Raw genomic sequence first — 23,535 nt, forward strand, 5'->3', positions numbered from 1 at the left:
CCTCTTCCTCTGCCCCTACCCATGCTCTTTCTCTCTAAAATAAATATATCTTAAAAAAAGAAGGAAGGAAGGAAGGAAGGAAGGAAGGAAGGAAGGAAGGAAGGGAGGGAGGGAGGGAGGGAGGGAGGGAGGGAGGGAATAAAAGGAAATAAGCCTGGCGGTGTGAGGAGGGTAGAGGACACATAAAGACTCAGTCTTCAAACACAACCAGCAATTTCATAATATGGTAATTTTTAATATTAAAAGTAAATTGTAAATGTATTTTTATAAACAATATGCATAAAATAGATCTATTTATTCTAAAACCTTTTCTTTTTAAAATGCTTTTTCACAGTAAATTTTTTAGGTGTCAGATTTCCCCTCAAAATAGTGCAATCGGAAGAAGGAAAACGTTGTCAGTGAATTTGGACTTCTCTGCTAATACAAGTCCTTGTATATTTCTTGTAGGAGTGGGTGAAGACTCATGTCTGTCTCTGTTTTCTTTATGACTTGCAATAGCTGCACATGTTCTGTTACAATTTGTCTGAGGTCTGTCATTTTCTGGAGCAGCTTGGCAAAGAGCTGAGAGGACTCGGGGTGGTTCAGCTTGAGCTGGAGCTCCAAGGCTTGTAGCAGGTTGTCCTGTATGTCCTCAATGGGCTTCACATTCAGCAAACCTGGGCGGTCTGGGGGCGGGAGGGGGAGAAGAACAGGAGGTTCAGTTACAGAATTCTCTGGTCCTACATCTGAGGCATTTTCAGCCAAGCTACTCTAACCTGTCTTTTTATTGGCTTGTTTTGCTCTGGTTCTAAAATACGGTGGGGAGAGAGGGTAAGTAGACCATGGGCAAGAACTGCATATGGGGGTACAGGTTGAAACCAAGACCAGCAGAACTTCCGGGGGGCATCGTTTCCTGGCTGGGGCATAATCTATTGCCTGCTCAGTTGACACACACAATGGCAATGCAATCCTCCCCTGACTGTGGACTCGTCCGCTAGTAGGTTTCTACTTGCTCGGAAATCTCATTTTTAACTTCTGTCCCTTCCTGATGAGTCTGTATTTTCTAAATCTCTACTTACTTGCTCACCACAGCTGTAGGTACACTTTTAAAATCAGCTTTGTCTTCTTTTTTCCTTAATATGCCATATATGTTTTCAATGAGACAAGCCATCGTTTTAAATAAGTTTGGAAGGATAGAGCCCTCGATTTTAACAGAGGTTTCTTCCAAGCGGTGAGGGAATTTTCACTTTCTTCTTTAAACTTTCCTTATTTGAATTTTTAAATAGTGGACTTAAATGACACCTTTAAACTTTTTATGTTTTTCTTCATGAAGATCCTGTTAGATGAAACCCTAAATACTTTACAGTGTCCTTTATTTTTTTGCTTTATAGGATTCTATAGGATTCAGGATCTTTTCTAATCTATCCCTGCTGGTGCTTACAAAAAATGTACTGATTTTAGTATACTGAATATATTCCAATTTCCTAGACTCTTGTCAATTCTAACAGTTATCGGGGATTTATTTTTCTATTTTGGCTAGACTATTATATCTGCAAATACTGATAACTTCATTTATTTCTTCTTTCCCAGTGTTTACACTTCTCATTTCTTTTTCTAGCCACAGTGTATTGGCTAATACCTCTAGTATGGTATTAAATAATAGTAGCGGTAGGAGAGGAGGTATTCTTGTTTCACTCCTAACCATGAAGAAAATGCTTCTACTGGCTTACCACAAGTATGATGTTTACCAGAGATTATAGTGGATATGTTTTACTCCTGGCTTTTCAAGAGTTATAAAGTTTTTAATTTGTTTTATTCAGGAATGCTGTGACATTTCATCAAATGCTTTAAACTTTTGCTTTCTAAAGAGATAACTGAATGGATTTATCTTAATCTAGTAAATTATATTAAGAGATTTCCTTATATTGCTGTACTTATTTGCTCCTATTTTCCTTAGGGTTTAAAAATTTGTGAGATTGGCCCAGAGTTGTCTTTTTTTGTGCCATCCTTTGTCTGTTTCGATATGTTAACTAGCTTTCTAGACTGAGTTGAGAAATTTTCCTTCTATTTCTATGTAGTAAGGGTCTATTCCTTACTGGCTTCTTGGAATTCACTGGCAGAACCACCTGAGCCTGATGGTAAATCTTGGTCTACCTTTAATTTTTCTTCTACAGCTTTTAGTCTCTTTAGTAAAGAGCTTAATCAAGATTTAGTAAAGACCATTTACTCTTTATTAAAAGTAAAATTTTGTAATTCATATTGGAATAGAATTATACATAATATTTTTAGAATTTGAAATTTCTTATTTTTATTTATAACTGAATGCTTTTTATTTTGTATATTCTCTCATTTAAAAATCTGATATGCGGGATGCCTGGGTGGCTCAGGTGGTTGGGCGTCTGCCTTTGGCTCAGGGCGTGATCTCAGAGTTCTGGGATCAGGTCCCACATTGGGCTCCCTGCAGGGAGCCTGCTTCTACCTCTGCCTATGTCTGCCTCTCTATCTCTCATGAATAAATAAGTAAAATCTTTATATAAAATAAAATAAAATAAAAATAAAAATCTGATTTGCTAAAGGCTTCTTTTTCTTTTTAAAGAAACACAGCTTTTGGTTTTATTCATCAACTCTTTTAAAAATTCTATCTTGTTTTCAATTTAATTTTTTCTTTTAACTTTCTTTAGGTTTATTTTTCCCTCTTTTTCTGGCTTCTTGAGTGGAATGCTTAATTCATTTAGTTTTAGTATTTCTTGTTTTCTGATAGATGCATTTAAAACTCTAAAATTTCCTCTGAGTACCACTTTGGTTTCATCCCATAGGCTTGGGTAAATAGTATGCTCATAGCTCTTTCCTAAATAGTCTTACTATTTTGATTTCATTTTTAATCTAAGAGTTATATAGAAGCATGCTTTGAAATTTCCAAGTGGAAAATGTGGGTGTTTGTTTTTGTTTTCTAACTTCTAAGTTTTATTTTGTAATTTCTCAGGCCTGTTGCACTGTGGTTAGGATATAGGGTTTTCTTACTAAAGCTCATGAGAGGGGGTGCAGAGTTTTTGTACGCCATTCAGGACATCAGGTAATAGCACCTGATACCTTGTGCTGATTCCAAATTTCAGATCTTGAAGGCTATTCACCCTTGTTTTCTAATTTTATCTCTTCCCCTTCTTTCTAAAGCATTGTAAAGAGCTTTTACTTACCTTTTATTTATTTAAAAAACGTTTTAAAATTTATTTATTTATTTGACAGAGAGAGAGACAGAGAGACTGAGCACATGCAGGGGGAAAAGCAGAGGGAGAGGGAATAGCAGGCTCCCCACTGAGCAGGGAGCCACATGGGGCTCAATCCCAGGATCCTGGCATCATGATTGAGCTGAAGGCAGATGCTTAACTGAGCCACCCAGGTGCACCCCTAAAAAAAACTTTTTTTTAACGTTTTTTAAGTAATCTGTACACTCAATCTGGGGTATCAACTCATGACCCCAAGATCAAGAGGTGCAAGTTCTACCAACTGAACCAGCCAGGAGGCCCTACTTACCTTTATAATACCTTTCAGCCTGTAGTCTCATTTTCTGAAACCATCCTTCTTTCTAGCCATATTAGGCTATTACCAAACTAAGTCCATCAAAAATCCTATTTTCTGTCACGACTGTGCTTATACAGATTCTGTCCTTCTCTCATGAAACAGCCTTCCTTTCCCTTTACCCATCTTACTGACTTCAACCTGTTCCTCAAAATATAGCCTGTGTCACTATGTTTTGGAAACCCTCCTTGACATTATCTCTTCCTCTCCCCTATTCTTCCAACCCCCTTTCTCTGGACCCATTGTACCCTATAAACACTTCAATCTCCATCATACTAGTAGATTACATTTATTGAATGGTTATCATTTTCCAAAGAATGAGCTAAGGGCTTTATACATAATAGATCATTTGATTTTCACAAAAACTCCAGAAGGCCAGTGTTCTATAGAGGGAAAAACAAAGATTTAGAGAAAGGTGTTAAATCTTGCCCAAGATTTGCTACTTCCTAGTAAATGGCAGAACTGAAATTTGAATCTAAGTCTGTTTAATTTCAAACACTGTATTATAACTATATTGTATTTATAAATCAAACCATAAGTACTGGTTTTCTTCTTTATGTTCCCTACGAGGTCATGAGGTATCAGAGGGCAGACACTATGTCTTGATAATCTCTGAGCCTCTGGTGGAAACACAGGAAGTACTCAGTTGGCTGAGTTAATGAGCAAGAAGGTTGTTCTGGCTAAGAGTCCTGGATTGAAAAGTACAATTCTCCTGGTTGGTGAACAATGCAATGAAGAAGGCTCCCATAAACAGTCTTTTCTTTTCTTTTCTTTTTTTTCTTTTCTTTTCTTTTCTTTTCTTTTCTTTTCTTTTCTCTCTTCTCTTCTCTTCTTTTTTTTTTTTTTTAAAGATTTTTATTTATTTATTCATGAGAGACACAGAGACACAGGCAGAGGGAGAAGCAGGCTCCATGCAAGGAGCCCGACATGGGACTCGATCCCGGGACTCCAGGATCACGCCCTGGGCTGAAGGCAGGCACTAAACCACTGAGCCACCCAGGTGTCCCAAACAGTGTTTTCTTGTTTCTAATAAACTCTAGGAACCTTTATCCACTGAGGTGAGGTACAGGAGAGAAATGGTAGCAGGGACTCAGAGTGGGATTTTCAGAACTCTAGACATTCTTTTAAATTAAGTTTCTTTTCATTCTCTCCCTTTCTCCTCTTTAATTACGAAGGAAACTTTGAGTTGATTTCTGTTTTCTAACTTCTACTTATTCCATTGATTGGAATAAGTATACTTCCTCTCTCCCCTCACCACCCCCCACCCCACCCAGCATTTAGGTTTGCAAAAATCTCAGATTCTAAGAAAGAAACAAATGATGCAGTCCTGGCCTAGAGAATTGTGCCCCTGGAGGACCTGCGCCTTTCTCACAATTGCCATGCAATCATGAAAACCCTGATGCTTTAGCCCCTGACAAATCCTGGACTGGTGCCTTCGGTTTAATGATTGCTGATCCTCTCTCCCTGATGAATATTCCAGATTTCAATAGCCCTCTGTAGCTATGCAAATGCATGTGCATCTGAAATGGCAGCATTTTGTGGGAAGGCGGGTGTTGAATGTGGCTCCTTCATGGGCTGGGACCCCACACCCTGTGTAGAACCTCTGCTCACTGGGACACTGGCTCCTTAGAATGCTATCTCCTTCTTCCTTCCTCTTGGGCAGCATCAGTCAGAACTTCTGCAGAGATTACATTAATCTAGTAGGTTTCATTTATCATGACAGCTCAAACAACCAAACCCTAAAATGCAGCTGATCAGGCTTGCTGGAAACACTTGGCTTGGGTGCAGTGTAATGGAACTGGCTCCTCTAGGAGTGGAAAAGGATCTGGTTTGGATTTTCAAATCCCTCTTTGGCAAGTTATTATTTTTTTTATTATGTGACAGATGAAGTTTGGCTGAATGGCTGAAATTTTGTGGCCACTGATTTATATTTTCTCCAGTGACAAGTTAGATCATTTACAGATCTGTCTCTGTCCCCTTTACTGAGCCTCCATCAAGGCAAAATCGAGTGCAGTTGAGTGTAAAAAGTAGTGTACTTTAACCAGCTCTGTGACCCTGGGCAAACTGATCAAGGCCACCAAGCCTCAATTTTCTAGTCTGTAAATACATAATTCACATAATTAAACTGGGGAAATACACTCAAAACTTAATTAGAAAAGTACATTAACAGGCTTACACTTTAAATTTAAAACACTTGGCTTCTCTTCTTTAAAAAACTAAATAGCTTCCCTTGGTCTTAAAGCAATCTCTAGAATCGAAGGCAAAAGGTATTTGCCAGGGCTGCTCCCCACCTTCTACCCTGCTCTAAGGCCTTCCCTGTGCCCTCTCCTCTTTTTCCTTCCACTTTCCTTGCACACACAGTCAAATACTTGCTGAGCTAAGCTGGACATCACAAATGTGCAGGTCTCTGCCAGCACCTGGAGCCATCCTGGGTCCTTGACCTTCCCTCTCCACTCCCCAGTACCTGCTAAGATACTGTTTTCAGAAGGCCTGACAGAGATCTTCTTCCTGCACCTGGCTGAGGGTCAGAGTTGAAGTCTGGAATTGGGTCAGGGTCAAAGGACCCCATTTATTGGCCTAGGTTGCCTAGAAGGCCCTTCTGGGAAAGTGAGTGTTGACTCACATACTCCAGGACACAACACTCAAGGAAGCTGGAGTCAATTACTGGTTCCTTACTCCCAGGCTGCAAAGAATTGGGAAAGCAACCTTTCCGGTCCCCGCTCACACAGTGCTGGAACTGATTATGGAGGGCTGCTGATTATGAGCAAACCTACAAAACTCCCATCGTATCCAGATCTGGCTCCATTATGTAGAGTGAGAGCTGAAGAAGATTCTAATTCTCTTGACCCTCCTGGGATCAGCCACCTGGGCCAGGCATTTCCCAAGCACAGATTTTCTCAGCAGGCATCCAGGGAATCAGAGGGCCCTGGTGGGGTCTTCTGGAGAGAAAGGCAGAAAACCCAAAGTGGATGGTTTTGTCTCTATTCTAGGAGCTGCTATTAAGGCTTTTCCAATCTATGTCTATTGCCTTTCTGATAAAGACTAATCTGGAAAGGACTATCCAGGGGATTTAGAAAACAAGAAGTATGATAGCTGGGCAGCTGTAAATTGATCCACAGACAATGAAAGGCCTTACTTAGTTCAGGTGCCCGGTGAAAACCAAAGGGGAGGTAGGGCTTCCTTTTACACTTCCTTTCCAATTTCCTTTATTCTAGTCTTCCTAAGTTCACAGATGTGTTGAAAAGAGCAATGGATTTGGAAACTGAAGATTTGAAGTCCTGTCTCTCTTCCACCTACTTTCTATGTGACTTTGGACAAGTCCTTTCATCTTTTCTGGAGTTTGGCTTTTTTTTTTTTTTTAAAGACAATGGTATTTCTTTCATAAGGTCCTGGTGAGAATGAGCAAGGTAAAGGGATTCTGTGAGATAGGAATATTCTCTTGGTTTGTTCAAATAAAAACAGTTTCCACCAGGACCAGGTCTGGAGTGTAGGCTGGGTTGGGCTTTCCCAGCATACACAGTTGGGAAGAGGAAGATTCCTGAACTGATTCTGGTAAGAGCACAACTTAGGAGCACAAAAAAAAAAAAAAAAAAAAAAAAATATATATATATATATATATATATATATATATATATATATATATATATTCCTGATGCAGACTCACGTTTGAGGGATTTGGGCAGGTTCTCATTCTTGTAGTCGGATGCATAAAAGCAAGACAGTTTAGAGCAGTAATAAAGGAAGCCAGGGCACCCCGTTTCACTTCTTCCCTGAAGTGATGGTGTTAGGGATTCTGCAGTCATTTTCTGATCTATTGGAATCATGGTAAGCACATTAGGCAAAACTGTGAATTCAGCCAACTTTATCTTCGGTAAACTATGGTATGGCCTATAGCAGTTCCTTTCCATGTTCTTGTAAGAAAGTTTCACGTGTGTTCTTCTCATATTTAAATTTCAACTGGACCTTGATGGACTGCAGTGATTCTCTGCTTTGGCTACACACTGAAATCACATGGGGAGATTAAAACCCTGCAAACTAATACCTGGATCCCAGCTCTAGAGATTCTGATTGGCTTGGTCTGGGGTATGACCTTCAAGGTTTTTAAAAGCTCCCAGGTGATTCTAATGCACAGCCAAAAGTAAGCACTAGTGGCTCAGTGAGAAGCAGTTGGAATCCCAGCCTTAAAACTTACTTGCTGGGTAATCCTGAGCAAGTTCCTTAACATTCTATTCTGTGCCTTGGTTTCCTCATTTTAAAAATGGAGACACAAGAGTAATGCAGCTCATAGTGTTGTCAGGAGGATTAAATGAGTTAATAGATGGAAGGTGCTAGGGCAATTTCTGACACACAGTGAGGCAGCTATTTCTATTTATAATAGCATTATATCACTTGCCTCTTTTTCCTTGCTTTCTTCTCTCTTTTAATTTTCCTGGGTCCTCTATCTTTCCTGTTCTTTCTCCTTTCATTGCTCCTTTCTTCTCAGTCATCTCTCTGCTTCCCCTTCCAAATGTTTTTTCCCTTTCCCCTCCTGGGGCTGCACCTTGCAGGAGATTTGGTATTAGGAATCCCAGCAGGGCAAGCCTAAATTAATCAGAAGGCTGCATGGTGGTGATTTTAGGAGAAATGCAGTTGATGGTGGCTATCTGGGCAAGGGAACCACATAACTGGGAGGTCTTGTAAATGTGTTATCAAACAGATAAAGATCTCTTGAAACAAGCACATTCTCCCATGAACCCACATGTAGTCAGCAGAGTCCTTCACTCTGGAGTGGGTTGACATTCTAACATTTCCCTGATTAATGCTTTTTCTGTCTATGTCCAAACGACAACCACTCCTTAAAACAATAACACACAGGATGTGGTCAGGATGATGAAGGGGGTGACCACCACAATGAAACCAGCCAGGTAATATTCTCTTTTATCTGTCCATCGAGTAACCATTCCACACCAACTTCCCTCAACTTAAACACTCAGCTACCACCCCCCAAAGCCACCTCTCTAACTACAACAGTGGACACAAAGATAACTAATAACAAGGTGAGATGCACTTTCTTCTTTTCTGTCTTCAAAGCTTTTTGCATTGTTCAATGGTACCTCCAGGGAGTGAAATGAGCTTGGGCTAATTTTATTTCCAGGTCTTTCAGAATGGAAATTCTACTCGAGATCTCCATCCTGCCCTTGGGAAATCCTTGTCTTTCCTGTCTCTTTTCACCAGGGAGTTAGGGTCCCCTTGTTGTTCTAAAGGTTGTTCAACTGAAGCTCCGCCACATGGTTTGTTCCCCTTCTCTGTGTCAGCACCAGGAGAGCAGTGAATCTCCCTTGAGCTGAGGGATATAGATAAATTTCTGCTCCTTTTATGTCTAGCACTGGCTCTGAGCAGAACTGGAAATAGGGGGTGGGTGGGTGGGAGGTAGAGGAAGAAGACTGGAGAGGAAAGAGAATGATTTCTTCTTTCTCATCAAGCCTGACACACTCCTCCCTCTAAGCCAACCACTCTTCCTCGCTTCCTCAACCTCTAGAAATGCCAATAACCAAATGTAGAACGTAGCCAAGTATTTGTTCTCTGCAACTCTCCCTCAATGTCTTCCTTTTCAATGTCTTTGGAAGAACCTGTGATCTGAAAACAATGGTGTGATCTTTAATCTCCAATATGACCTCTCAACACATAATGTCCCAAACCTTTATCAGAACCTTGGGAGTGTGGAAACTTACCACACTCCTGCTTTTCTCTATCTCCTTGAGGGGTAACGGGGCTTATAGTTCTCTCCTTAGCTCGTCAGGCCTCTGTCCCTTCCTGCGGTTATATCTTTCCCCTGGGGTTTTTTTTACTCAATCCACAACTAATCCCCTTAAAGTGATAGCCGATAAAGGGATTAGCTGATATCTCCCTAGGGGTATTTATATGGTAATAAAGGATTTTAAGAATGACTATTGGTGGAATTACAAGAAATCTGACTGGCAAGATTGCCAAGAGCTACTTCAAATTCTATCATAAGGGGAAAAGAGAAAATTATCATTTATTGTGTGCTTAACAGGTCCCAGGCACTGTGCCAGAGCCTTCACATAATGTTATTTCATTTACTTGTGATACTGATAAGGAAATTAGGGCCCAGGGAGGTAAATAATTGAGTGAAATCACACATCTAATAAGTGGTGGAGGCGGGTGTCCCAGCAATTCCAAAGCTTTCCAATATTCCATCCTGCCTCTTCTGGTTTTCTGATTTGTGAATCTGGCAAGACCTTTGAAAGGTGTTTTCCCTGGGAGTACACTGTGCCTTCACAACCTGTGTTGGCCTCTCTGTGATGAGTGACTTGAACTGGTCCTGAGTTTCATTCTTCCTCACTTGCAGATGATCTGTCTGAATGTCTTGGTGGATTGTGCCAGTCTGGAAGGCTGCCTGGGGTCACCCGGAGTTTAAACACACATTGTGAGAACCCAGAATGATAAAGTGCTCCAAAAAGCAGCCCACTGACTGACTGACTGAACCTTTTCCAAGACTGCTGGTGTGGGGATAGGAATGACTCAGCAGTTTGGCTTTCAATCCCATGTCTGTCTCTGAGGTCAAACACAATCATGCGCTCACTCACTGAGGAAGAGATTTTACTTCTGAAGCAGTCACAGAGAAAGGTGCTTCTATGTTCTACAAACAACAAAAGCCTCTGTGTGTGTATGTATGTGTGTGTGTATTTTTTTAAGTTTCTCAGATGATTCTAGTATGTTTCATCTTCTCCCTATCCCTCCATGCCCCTGCCAGCTCTCTGGTTTTCAGAATTTGCATGCCAGTTAAGAACTCATAGTTACACCTCACCTCTACCTAAACCAAAGTTATGAAAAGAGTGAACTGATGGGACATTTCTAGATAATTCTAATTGAGTCATTATTCAAAGCCATCCTGGCCACCTGACAAAGGTTTTCCCACTGGACATGGCAGCATGGTGGGAAGAACAGAAGAGCAGAGTGTCGCAGGCTATGCAGACACACTGTAGGTGCCATTACATATTTTTCAGTTAATAAAATGAATGCTGTTACTCTCTGACACCATCATGGCCCAGATGGGGACAGGAACCATGTAGTAACATTCTTTGACTCTCCTGCTCAGAGCTTAGTCAGATGAGAAATCAGACACCTTTGTTTATCCTCAGTATCATGAGAAAGAAGTTAGAAAAACAACTTTTGCCACTTAGACACCAACCTAAGTCTTGTCCAAAAAATTGTATGGATAAGACGGAGATAGCTGCATAGTTAACTAACATAGGAGAGTAGGAACAAGAAGGCCTATTGTTGTTCATGGTGTTTTTAATACCGTGTGCTAAACTATTTTGGGTTGTGCCTGCTGCTCCCAGTCAACTAGTAAGGATGATGCTAACAGACAAAGAGATGTGGGGGGTGACTGGGTCCTGCAGAATCAGAGGCCTCCTTAAGGTGCAGTTTCCTCAAGGAAAGTGTGGGCCCACTCAGGCACAGGTACTCTGTCTCCTGTTCTAGAGAACTGCTACATCATCCATTCTAACTTGTAAAAGAGTTCTGCAGAAAATGCAAAGACTACACATGAGCTGGAAATATCCTCGAGATTTTGAAGGGCAATGAGGGGTGGGGAAGAGAGATGGAATACTCAAACTAAGGTCCTCAAACTCTGTGCCTGAGAAGTGGCATGAGGTGTTCGCAGCTACAGCTGAATGAGTGTTAGTTTGATTGCCTCTGACAGGCAGGAAGACATGAAGTTACTTGATGGTATTTTAACAATTTTAAATTTCTCTCATAAATTTCTTCTGCAACCACTTATCTCTCTTAGAACCCGGTGTAAGATGGTATCTGATGAAGTATGAACATATTCACTTAGTTACTTAAAGCTTATCGTCAATTTTTGTGATGAGTGCTACAAACAAATGCCATCATTTCCAAGGGCCATGCTACCTGAACAAGTTTAAGAACACAGCACCAGGGCAGCCCGGGTGGCTCAGTGGTTTAGCGCTGCCTTCAGCCCAGGACATGATCCTGGAGACCCGGGATCGAGTCCCACATCGGGCTCCCTGCGTGGAGCCTGCTTCTCCCTCTGCCTGGGTTGTGTCTCTGCCTCTCTCTCTGTGTGTGTCTCTCGTGAATAAATGAATACAATCTTAAAAAAAAAAAGAACACAGCACCAGGCTTCAGTGTTATATACTAGGCTCCATTCCTTCCCACAGCAATTTTCAAACCTGGGGTATCATTTTGTTAGGTTAAAACAGTGTCTTGAGAAGAGCTTTGTATATTAGTAAGAAATATCTAGACTACAACCTGAAAATTCTTGACTGAAATATTTGGAGGCAAATGAAATAGGTAGTTTTTGGTAACTGCCAAAGAACTCCAAGACCAAGGTAATTAACTGGGATGTTTCCACATCTCAATACATGGAAGGCAGTAGTACCTAGGGCATCAGTTTTAAGGTCAGAGAGACCTAGATCTGAATCTTGGCCTCATCAATCACTGGCTCTGTGACTTTGGGCAAGCTGCTTAATCTTAGAGCTCTAAACTTCTATTTTCTCCATTTGTAAAATGAGGATAATATCAGACTTTGCAGAGCTGCAGGAAAGGTTAAGCAAAGATTATGAGCATTGGTAAAGTGCTCAGTATATATCCTGGCATACAGTGAAGTATTGTGTCGATGACAGTATTATTATTATTAACATTTGACTACTATGCATTCAGTATGCATTTACTAAGTACATATTCTGGACTGGATGCTGTGCTTTGATTCTATTCTAATTCCAACAGATTAAAAAAGACACATATATACACGCATAGATAGTCAAGACCAAGAGTAAGAATTAGAAGCCCTGGGTTACTGACCTGAGAGAACCAGGACGTACCCGATTGTCTTAAGAGCATCAACTCTTCCTTGATCTGCAAAAGTACAGCTATGAGAACAATTCCCCTTTCTTGTGCCCTATTCTCTCAGCTCCCTGCCCACTCAACAGCAGAAACACCCATGATCACTCCAAGACCAGCTGTCCAAAGTTGCTGCACAGAGAAAGAACATGGCTGCGATTGCTGGAAAAGGAAGGAGCTGCTATAGAGGTGGTTTGCATAACCAAGCCATACTCAAGAGGGTAAACGAGGAGGCTGATGATTTGCCATCTGTGGCCATTGTATCAATATTTACATCTTCTCTGTCATTAAGATGGTGATGGCAATCTACCCCAAAAAATATATTGTAAAACCCAGTGAATTTCCTCCCCCATATCTTGGAAGTTTCGGAAGAACTGCAATGGATTCCAAACTGTTTTGAATTAACAAAAAGAGCTTTATCCTGTTGCAGAGTTCCAGCTGGAACCTTCCTATGCTTTTCTTCACTTAACAGCTAATGCTCAAGGGGGCAAAGAGTCCAATGGAGTGTCCTGGGGCTTGTCAGTTTTACTGAGCTTTATACTTGGCTTTGGTTGCTGGGTAGTTTTGGGAGTTTGCTAGTATGGTTGGCATGAAGCTGTGGCGCCAGTTGCAAACATGCCCATGCTGGAGGCAGTTTTATTACTCTTGACACCACCCATCCTAGAGGGAGCAAGGGAAGCTATTACTTATCATGACTACTGAGGAAGCACTACTGCTGAATTATGGGCCCATACCTTAGGGGGTATGGTGAAGGGAACACAGGTTGTGGCCACCAACACAGGTGTGAGCAGGGTGACCATGATCCATTAGCCAGGGGATAGGGTGTGTGGCAGAGAGGGCACTTCAAGGGGACAGGACACATGGGTTTCAGCTCCAGTCCCACTGCTCACTAGTTGTTAGGTCTCAGACAGCTTAAGTCTATGACCCTTGCTTTTCCTTCTATGAAACAAGGATAAAAATATAGGAGAATTGTTGGGATCTAACAAGAGAACATATATGAAATGCTCTGAAAGAGGTATAAAGTGCTGTCTTTTATCTGATTCTGGACTCTTGTTCTTTGTTGTCCCATTTTTTTCTTGCTTCAAGCTCAGTGGAGAGAGACAGGAGGAAAAACTTGAGAAGAACTAGGTCATCTTTCTCAGCTAGCTTGGTTTGAGAGCTGAGTAAACAGTAAAGATGCTAAGCACCAGGCCAATCTAAGTACCAAATCTCACCATATCAGCAGTTTCTAGGTTTGAAGTTGAATGACAGTGATCTTACTATAGCAACTCCAGTTTCCTCAGCAAATACTTAGTTGGGTCAAATCAGGTACTTTCATCCAAAAAAAAAAAAAAAAAAAAAAAAGTCCCCTTTGGGTCTTCTGGAGATGCCTTGCCTTTAGTCTCCCTAATTCCTTACCACCCTACTCTTACCCTTGTGGGAGTGCCCATCTCCCATTCTTCCTTCAGTCTAGGGTTATGGCACCTTCACCAGACGAAATTCTTCTGTGATCCTAGGGCCAGCTCAGAATGAGGTCAGTGGTACCCCTGCTAAAAGCTCTTCTTTCTGGGATCACTAAAGTTATCTATAGACTTCAATGTAAACTACACAAAAGAAAATGATGAACCTTTCTTAAGATTAGGTAGGATCAGAAATTTGTTTACTAGATCACTGCCTCTTGCTTGCATGAATGTTTTCCCTTTCTGGAAAGACCAGGATAGGGAAAAAAATTAGAACTCATTGAGAAATATATAATAATATAAATGATCTAATAAGCCACAATCTGGGATACTGACCTCAGCATCTACAAATGACTGGGATTATTATCTTACTGAGGTCCAGTCTTTGGACTGGAAAAGAGCAGTTCTTTCTCTGGCCCATACCCAATCAGCTTCTCTGAGTAAAGAAGAGAATCAAATTTCTGTGTATTATGCAAACATGGGGTCCAGTTTATTCATTCTTATCTACTGCCTGTAGGTAGACTTCATCTACAAAAGCAAACTTTGATCAGGGAAGGATTTGCCTTTTGTGATATGGGAACTAGTCAATGGTTAATTCTATTTTTTTTTTTAAGGAAGTCTAAAATTATTTACAGGGTTTTCTTCTCATTATAACCACAGGTATAAGACTTTAATAATTTATAGCTGGCTGCTACCTTCTTCATTGTTGTGAGGATCCAATAAGATCTGGATATTGGCTACTGTTAAAGTGGTCTGTGTAAGACCAGAAGGAACTCATTTATATAACATCCACATTTAAAATGTACCATTTTTAATTTTCATAATTAAAAAAACCAAAGCCTGCAATCAACTTACTGTTATTTTTTGACAAATTAATGAAAAATTTAAAGCCTAATAAATTGCTGGTTTTTAAATAACCTGGCTTATGAGTTATAGGCCATAATGGCTGTTTTCCTAGATGAAAACACCCTGTTGTCTCACAGGCCCATAAAACAACATTGCTTGCTGGGGCGCCTGGGTAGCTCAATTGGTTAAGTGGCCAACTCTTGATTTCAGCTCAGGTCATGATCTCAAGGTCCTAGGATAGAGTCCCAAATAGGGCTCTGTGCTCAGTGGGGAGTCTGCTTCAGGATTCTCTCTCTCCCCCTCTCCCTCTGCCCCTCCCCCTGCTTGCACACACATACTCTCTAAAATAAATAAATCCTAAAAAGCAAAACAAAACAAAACAAAACAAACCCAAAATTTGTTCAAAAAAGTCCAGAATTATCATGACTGTTTCTTGTGTAAACCTGCCCTGGCTAGCAACTAATCATCTTCGAATAGCTTATTTCAAATGTTTCCTTTAGTATATCTGTGGTGGGAATATAAACTCATAAATGTTGTGGTGAACAATGTGGCAATGATGTAACAAAATATTTATAATCATCTACCCAGCAATTCCACTTCTGGTACTTTAGAATGAGAAAATAATTTGGAATTTCAACAGAAATTTACACTTAATAATGTTCACTAAAACAAAAATTTAGAACACATTTTTGATAATTTTCTATGTTCTTGTTGATAGGTTTTTAAATTAGCAATCCTAAGTAAAGAGATTGGGCAGCCCTGGTGGTACAGCGGTTTAGCGCTGCCTGCAGCCTGGGGTGTGATCCTGGGGACCTGGGATCGAGTCTCACGTCGGGCTCCCTGAGTGGAGCCTGCTTCTCCCTCTGCCCGTGTCTCTGCCTCTCTCTCTCTCTCTCTCTCTCTCTCTCATGAATAAATAAATAAAATCTTAAAAAAAATAAGTAAAGAGATTATTTGGTATATAATGGTCCTTTTTAAAATGGAATATTTTATAGTCATTAAAATGGTAGTGTGTATACATATATATGCTAGCACATGGACAGAAACTTTTCAGGAGGAGGAATAGGACTTTGTTAATCTTATTTTATTCTGAGGACAGAGGCCTTTAATTTTCACTCACACTTTTCTGTACCCTTTGAATTATGAAATGACCACGTATTACTTTTATTTTCAAAAATTAATGAAAAATATTAACAAAGAGTACATAATGACGTGGGGAAAATGACTGAATATAAACATGGAATATATGGTATGCTCAGGAAAAAACTTAGAAACATATCAACTGTTAATATTTCTATTTTGCATTAAAAATAAAATGTGCCTAAAAAAAATAAAATGTGCCTCAAATTATTAGCTAAGCAATAACAACCTGTTTTCTCATCTAGTGCTTCAAAATTTAAGTTTCTTCTCCTAATGCACCTCAAATAAACTAGAATCTTATTCTTCTTTGCTGAATTGATCATGGATCCCAGAGGATCGAGGGGTGATCTGTTTAAGTAGATTCAGTTAAGGTATTACAACATGTTGGACAGTAGTTTTTGTTACATTAAATATAACCCCCCAAACACCATTTTTAAAGGAGTTACAACTTGACACTGCAGTGGAGGCTCCAGAGTTAACCTGGGCTGCACTGTCATCTATTTGCACCCAAGTTACCTAAAGGGCAGTATTACTGTAGACTCTGGAGCCAGACTACCGGAGTTCAGAATCCTGGTTCTATCCTGTGTTAGCTGCGTAGCCCTGGGCAAGTGACTGAACCTTTCAGGGCTCTGGCTTCCTCCTTTGCAAAACGTACTTTTCTTGCTGGGCTGGAGAATTAAGTGAACGTGTATCATGTGCTTAGGATACTGCTTAGAAGACAGTAGGTATTTAAGTGTTTTCTATCATTATTATTAGTAGTAATCAGGCACCCGATTTCAGAAGTATTCTGCTCTCAAGTAATTGGACAACAAAGGAGGACAGAGTACACCATGTTCTTTATAATATCTTATATAGTTTACAGTTTACATCTATAGGACCACCATCCCTCCCCACGTCAGCTTTTGCCAAGAGTATCCTCTGTCTGTAGAGTACACACAAAAAGCTCACCTGAAGTCCATTTCAGTAATGAAAACTCATTGCTTAAAGACAATTTTATACAGAGACATGACAGTAAAACTTTCTACATAAGCTGGAAATGTGTGGAGTAGCCAATGAAAGTAGCATTTAGTATAAAACCTGGCTTTGGAGTTGTCAGTTAGATCATGTACTTGCAAGGCCAAAAATACAATGAATTGCTAAATAACTCAATTTATTTCTCTGCTCTGTGCTCTCTGGTTCAGATTATATTTTTAATCACAGCCAACCACCTCACAAAGTTACTTTAAGGGAAGCCATCAGATAAATCTACCTGAGGGAATAGGTGGAAGTCAGTAGATAAATATTACTCGATTCCTGATATTAGGAAAGCAATTCAAAGTAATATCTTCCTGATGGTAGAGCAGGAACAAAATCTGCCCCAAACCACTTAGTTGTGCTCTCTCTATGCCAAGTGAGCACTGTGACTTAAGCAAAGTTGTACATGTCATTACTTAAATGAAATGAAGAATAGATTGGCTGGAAGGGAAGGAAGGGATGGGAAGGAAAGGGAAGGAGAAGGGAGAGTGAACAGAGAGAAGGGGAGGGGTGGGAAAAGACAGGGGAAAAGAAAATAAAAAGGAAAAAAAAAAAGGAGAAAAAAGAAGAAGAGGGCATTTGTTTTTCATGTTTGGATTTGACTGGAAAGGCTGGGGTTGCCCACAGCCTTCCAACAGCAAATCTATGATCTTCTCTCCTGGTACTTTACCTGTGTAGTGATGCTCTCATGGCATCATGCCACTGGCATATTTTTGCATGAAAGTGCAGTACAGAGAAAAGGATGTCAAAATTCTTCCAATTATCATACTGCTGTCCCACCCTCTTCCACGAAAGATCAAAAGATGCATCTTACCTCCACTGAGAATAATGACGGCTATAAATATTGCCAAGTCGCTGTCATCTAATTCCAGTGCATTGAACTTCACAGCAAACTCAAACTTTGGCTCCATGAAGTCACCAAAGGGCTTTCTCAGGCTCTTTAGAAACTCCCTTGTCATGAATCCTTGGCCTTCTGATATGAGAACCCCGTCTTTATTCATCAAGGACGCCAGCATCGTGTAAATGATCTCATGGACACCATATTTTAGCAGAGTTACTTGGTCATTCAAGTCAAGGTTTACAAAACCAGGGATACTTTTGGCGTACTCTGTGATCTCCTGCACGGCTTCCACTGAGCGGAACTGACACCCCTGAAAGATGCGAATGGCCACCTCTTTGCTCTGCTCCTGCAAGGGGGTGATGTGTTTGAACTTGATTTTATCTTCTCCCATCATTAAGGAATTCATGTCATAGATAACAAATGGCTGCAAAAAAAAAAAAAAAAAAAAAAAGGGAAGTGGCTGAGTTGGAGATCTCTAATTCAGGGTGAATCCCATTCCAGTTTCTTTATACACATTTGCTTCGCTAACTAAAATCTTTAAGGTTGAAGATACTTAATGAGAAAGTACTCTCATCTCCTGATTATTGCTCCTAATTGTCTTCTGGAACCAAACATATTTTACCAAGCTTGGTCTTCTTTTCTTTCAACTTATACTGCAACATTTTACTTATGTATGACTGGCTAATAATTCCAGTTTTGGTTGTTTGGAGAAACTTTGTTGCTGACTTGTAAAAATCATACAAAATCTGTTGTTTATCTTGGCTTTCAAGAGAGTGTGTTTTTAACCTTCTTTCAATAAAAAAAAAATCATTTCGGCAACTCAGGGTTGAACACACCCACTTGAACATAAAGTAATCTTACAGTTTTAGATTAAATCTACTCAGATCTCAAATGAAACGCAGTGTGCCTGTAAAATATACTTAACTATAAAAATTCAGTTTGAAAGCAGATGAGAAATATTGAGCCAAGAAAATGTCTATTTCTTTTCTTAATGCTCTGGAAGCAATCTGTTTCAGAAAGAGCCAGATGTTTAAGCCTGTGGGTAAGCACTTCATATAAAGTGGCAAAATTAAAAAACAGTTTTGAACTTATTTTTCACAATATCTGTCCTTAAAGGTCAAATAATCAATAAAACACATGCATCAGTTACTCAGTCTGCAAAAGGCTGCCATCAAAAGTAAGTTGCTAGTCATTAAATGATCTTTCTTCTTTCGTTTCCTTGTATAGACTGACCAAAGGGTTGCCATCATTGTGAAATTCTCTAGGCTACTCTGAGAAGGGGCAGCATTTTATATACACTGGAAATACTGAACTATAGAAGTTAAACTCCCAATCTCATTCAAGTAAGTGTAGACCTGAAAGCACTGGAATAAGAGTTGAGGGTGTTTGTGTTCCAGTTTTGGTTAAGTATGTCACTTTAGGAAAGTCCTTTAACTTTCCTAGGCTCAAATTTCTCAATTGAGGGCAGTGGATTAAATTGGATGTTTCCATCCTTTCTCTTGAAGATATTCTAGTTGCGTTTCTCTGAAGCTGTGTACACATGTGTGTGGTCTAATGTGGGTATGTGTGAGCATGTACGCACATGCCTGAACACTGAACATGAGGTCTCTGGTGTTACTAAAGTTTCTTTTAAGCAGAGATGCTGAGAATTCTTTCCTGATGGGCAAGAGGAAGCAGTATACTGAGTAGCAGTAGCTACTCAAGTTTGGAGATTGTAACTGTTAATCTCTACACAAGTCTGTGATTTTCACCAAACTATTAAGTCTGGTCTACATTGAAAGAAATAACACTAATGCTACGGACTCTTAGATGTTGAGTAGATTTCCAAACCTGCATATTATTTCAACACCATTCACTGGAATTATTCCAGAAATTCTTCCTTTTTCCTAACCAAAAGATTCACTTCAAGTGTATTGTTTAGTCAACCCCAAAGGAGGGCAGAGGCTTTGCAAGGACCCAAAAGTAAATTTGCTTGGTGCCTCTAATTCTTCAAGTAAATTAGGAAACAAATAATGCTTACTATGTTTTTAAACATTCTGCTTGTTTTTTTTTTTTTTTCTACTTCAGGATTGATATTCTTAACGAGAGAGGAAAAAAGAGCAGATAATCAGTCACATCAGTTAAAATGTGCTGAGTTACCCCAGAATGTCAGATTCTAATCATGAGAAAGACATGCTTTTATAGAACCTACAGAAAAATGTGGTTTCTGTCCTCTAGGACTTTTGTAGCATATTATAATTTCTGTCATTAAAATACTGACTTTCTTTATTGCTATGAGAATCAGATGGTATCGATACCATACAGGTAGCTGTACATATGTAAGTACAAAATAACATGGCTATAAATCATCCTGTCTTCACATATGGAAAGACTGTACCCAGCACTGCCCACTTCAACTTCTGGATGGGCTTCTGCTCAACCATTTGGCTTCTTGGCACAGAATGTATGCATGAAATTCTTCTACCTCCATGTAAGCAATTTATCTGGAACTATGCCCTGATAAATCACCCTGTGACTCTTCCCCTTGACTTCCCCTGTCCCCTCATATAAAGCCCCAGGTTCCTGTTTTTGAAACTCTGTGATAGTTGAACATAGGGCACAAAATCCTGCTAATTTTCTCTCCCAATTTAACAACAATGTGACTTTAACCCCTTGGCAATCGATGTTGGTCAGGATTTCCTGGCAGTAAACACTCAAGGACAGAGAAAGGAATCAGCAGCCCCCACCATCATGCCAAACCATTCTAGGTTTTTTTTTTTTTTTTTTTTTTTTTTTTTTAATCCCTTCAGCATTTTGAAAAAGTGGTGAACTGGTAGGGAATTCTGGGCATTGACATGCAAATGACTACCAGGTAGATTTGTTTTTCCAAGACTACACTGTTTTCATTGCATTTTTGAAGTCTGCAAAGGTAATTTCAGACTCCATGTAAATCTGTCAAATTGCAAAAGTGATCACCAGACACCATCTGCATGAAAATCTGCCTTTCTTTGCCACCAATTCACTGATTCTTAGATGGCCAATACTTAACTCACCCATTTCACACTGGGACCTCCTCTCCCACCCCCCTCAAAATAGTGAAAAGACAGTGAACTTGCCTGATTCACAGAAGGTTGAACTCTTAAAACCAAGTGGAATTTGACCTGTGTAATTTATCTTGGATCATTAATTTAATGTTACACTTCTGGTAAAATAAAATGAACTTCACTTCCATATTTCTGTATATTCTACAAATCAAAGGGAAGCCTTCCATATTCTATTAGCTTGTACGGTACCATCTGATGATCTGCTATTATAAGAGAAACCACAGCATCCTCAAATTTGGTCATAATGATTTTACACTTCTAGTTTGGAACTAATGATGTATTTATCTTCAGACACTATATCAAATGGCTAGATAAGCATTTCTCCTTAACGGGAAAGAACAGGAAGATAATAAATTATCAGGATCCAGGTTTTGTGGGGCCTGACATGCACACAACCATTGGGTACATCTTGACAACTGCTGGGTTCAATAATACAAATTTTAAGAGCAAAATTTCTCGGACCCTTCCCAGAGCATTGGAAGGGGCTCTGTGCAAGGGAGGAGCCCTGATGCTTAAGCTTCATTCACTTTGTGGTGAATCTGCCCCTGGCCACTATGATACTTGTATTTCTCATATGCTGGACAGACCAGAAAAAAAGGTGAGACTGACATGAAGAAAATTGCAGTTCAACAGAATGTTTTTATAGGGGAGCAAAAATAGTTTTTGTAAAAGAAAATTAGTTTTCTTTGGAGAGATACATCAAATGCAATTATTTTTGACATATTTTGATTTTCAAAAATGGCTCCACATATCAAAACCAGGATTATAGGTACTGTTTTATATATATTATTAAATTTAGTTACAGGTCTCTTGCATGCTGCTAATATATAACACAATGATCATGGGGGGAAGCTGGCTTAATAATGAAAACAAAGTAGAGTAATAAAAGTTGACTTTTTTGACTGGAGAAATAGAAGAATAGTGTTCCTTAGGAATCCATAACATCATTTTAATATACAAGTTATGAAAGGGATTCTGCATGAATGCTTTAAGTTTACAGCTCTTTTCTAATAATCAAACAACAAGCTAATGGAGACAAATGAGAAAGTCAACTAATAAAGCACAGATTGTCCTGGTGATTGCTCCAATTTGAGAGACTGAAATTTTAGTGTAACAGACAACTCTACCCATTCACAAACCATCACTTGCCAACCACGTCAGAATTCAAATTGGCTTGAAAAAAAAATGTGTGCCTCATCTCATAGAGCATTCTTGATAGCCTTAGTTTTCATGACAGATTAGAACAAAGTCTCAAGGAAGAAAAACTGAATTCTTAGGGCCTATCTTCTTCATTTTGTTTCCTTCTTCCTTTTTATTCTTCTGACTTTCATCCTTTTAGAGATGCATGGTTCTCCTAGATTAGCTATAATGAGTGAATGTTAGTCAAAACCCACTGGTTAGTTTTGTTTTGTTGTTTTTTTTTTTCCAATTTTCTTTCTGCTTTTGCCCATTTCTCTTTTCCTCTTGTTGAGAACCATGGGATTTATAGACCCAAAGGGATCTTCAAAAATCACCTACATCATCATTCTCTGACGAGATATGAATAAACTAAATGAAGCCAAGAGACTTTCCAGAGTCAAATAACTATTTACAGCAAACCCTGAACTGGACCTAGATCTCCTGACTCATGATGAGTTCTTTTCCCTTTCTATTGCTTTCTACATGTCTTTCCTGCTTTTTCCTTCTTAAAATAAAATGACTATCCTGGGAGAAACACTGGCTTTTAAACCGAAGCTCTTCTATGATGGGGTCTTGGAGGCAGTGCCTTTTGAACTATTATTTCCTAGAAGTGCTAGTTAAGTGCTGGATGTGACTGATGTTAAGTTTAAAAAATCTCTCAAATGTAATTCTGTTTTCCTGCATGGTTTAGAGATTTAAGAGAAATAAAAACTTAATGGGAAGAATTATTCACACTCTAATGAACTAGCACATAACCACAGCTCTTAAAAAACCATCTACTGTCAGCCAAAGCATTACTAAACTGGCAAACAAGGGTATTGGTCAACTGAGTCTAATCATTAAGAAAAAAAAAAAATCTAAATGCTTTTCTTAACTATATCTTTTTAAATTTATTGTCTGAAAGAACACTATTGGTTCAGGTCTTTTATATCTTCAGCTATTCCTGATAGCCTTGGCAATAAAGGAATTTATTTTATTAACATTAATATATGGATTAATGATCCCAGGCGCCCAGCTTCTTTATTAGCCATCCAAACAAATCAGCACTACTATTCTGCTCTTTATTTATATTGGAGGCTCCTAAGTCTCTTTTCTCTGACAGTTTGTTCAGTATCTTTCTTCTTAGGGGAGCAAATCCCAACTCACTCAGGTTTTTTTGTACATAAAGGGGAAAGAAACCACACTTTGTTTAGCTGTAAGTGTAGGACAGAAAAGAACAGATATTTTTCCAATAGCTTTGAGAATTACGAGGCTTTGACGGCCACTGTAAATTTTAGAATGGGAAAATTTGAAGGGGTATAGAACAGTTTTCACAAAAGTTCACATTTCCATGTCGGTTTTATTATTGGGTAGTTTTGTATTTCACACACTAGAAAAACCATTTTTATGATGGCATCACTTTGCTCTCGTAATTATAAAAACAGTGACTCTACATGTACCCATCAGAAGCAATGTGATGCTTTGGGACCCAAAGTCCAATACAGTACAAATAACAAGTTTTATTCCTTATTTGCAGATAGTGCAGCCAGGGCCTTGCCATCTCTCAGATATGAGATGAAAAGTTGGCAGGCGT

At 39.4% G+C, this 23,535-nt stretch overlaps 1 protein-coding gene across 7 annotated transcripts in view; it reads right to left on the reverse strand.

The window, feature by feature from the left end:
- Positions 1-214: 214 nt before the first annotated feature.
- The window catches only part of PPARG (peroxisome proliferator activated receptor gamma), a 130,956-nt gene continuing 107,635 nt past the window's right edge, over positions 215-23,535 (reverse strand). For all 7 annotated transcript variants that reach the window (XM_072785088.1, XM_072785092.1, XM_072785089.1 and 4 more), the window contains 2 exons: positions 17,674-18,124; positions 215-665 (listed from right to left, as the gene is read on the reverse strand). In XM_072785088.1, the coding sequence (XP_072641189.1) occupies positions 418-665; positions 17,674-18,124 (699 nt within the window). In that variant the 3' untranslated portion in view covers positions 215-417. The remainder of the gene's footprint in view (positions 666-17,673; positions 18,125-23,535) is intronic.

The sequence above is a fragment of the Canis lupus genome, chromosome 19, assembly GCF_048164855.1.
Source record: "Canis lupus baileyi chromosome 19, mCanLup2.hap1, whole genome shotgun sequence".
NCBI classification, from domain to species: domain Eukaryota; kingdom Metazoa; phylum Chordata; class Mammalia; order Carnivora; family Canidae; genus Canis; species Canis lupus.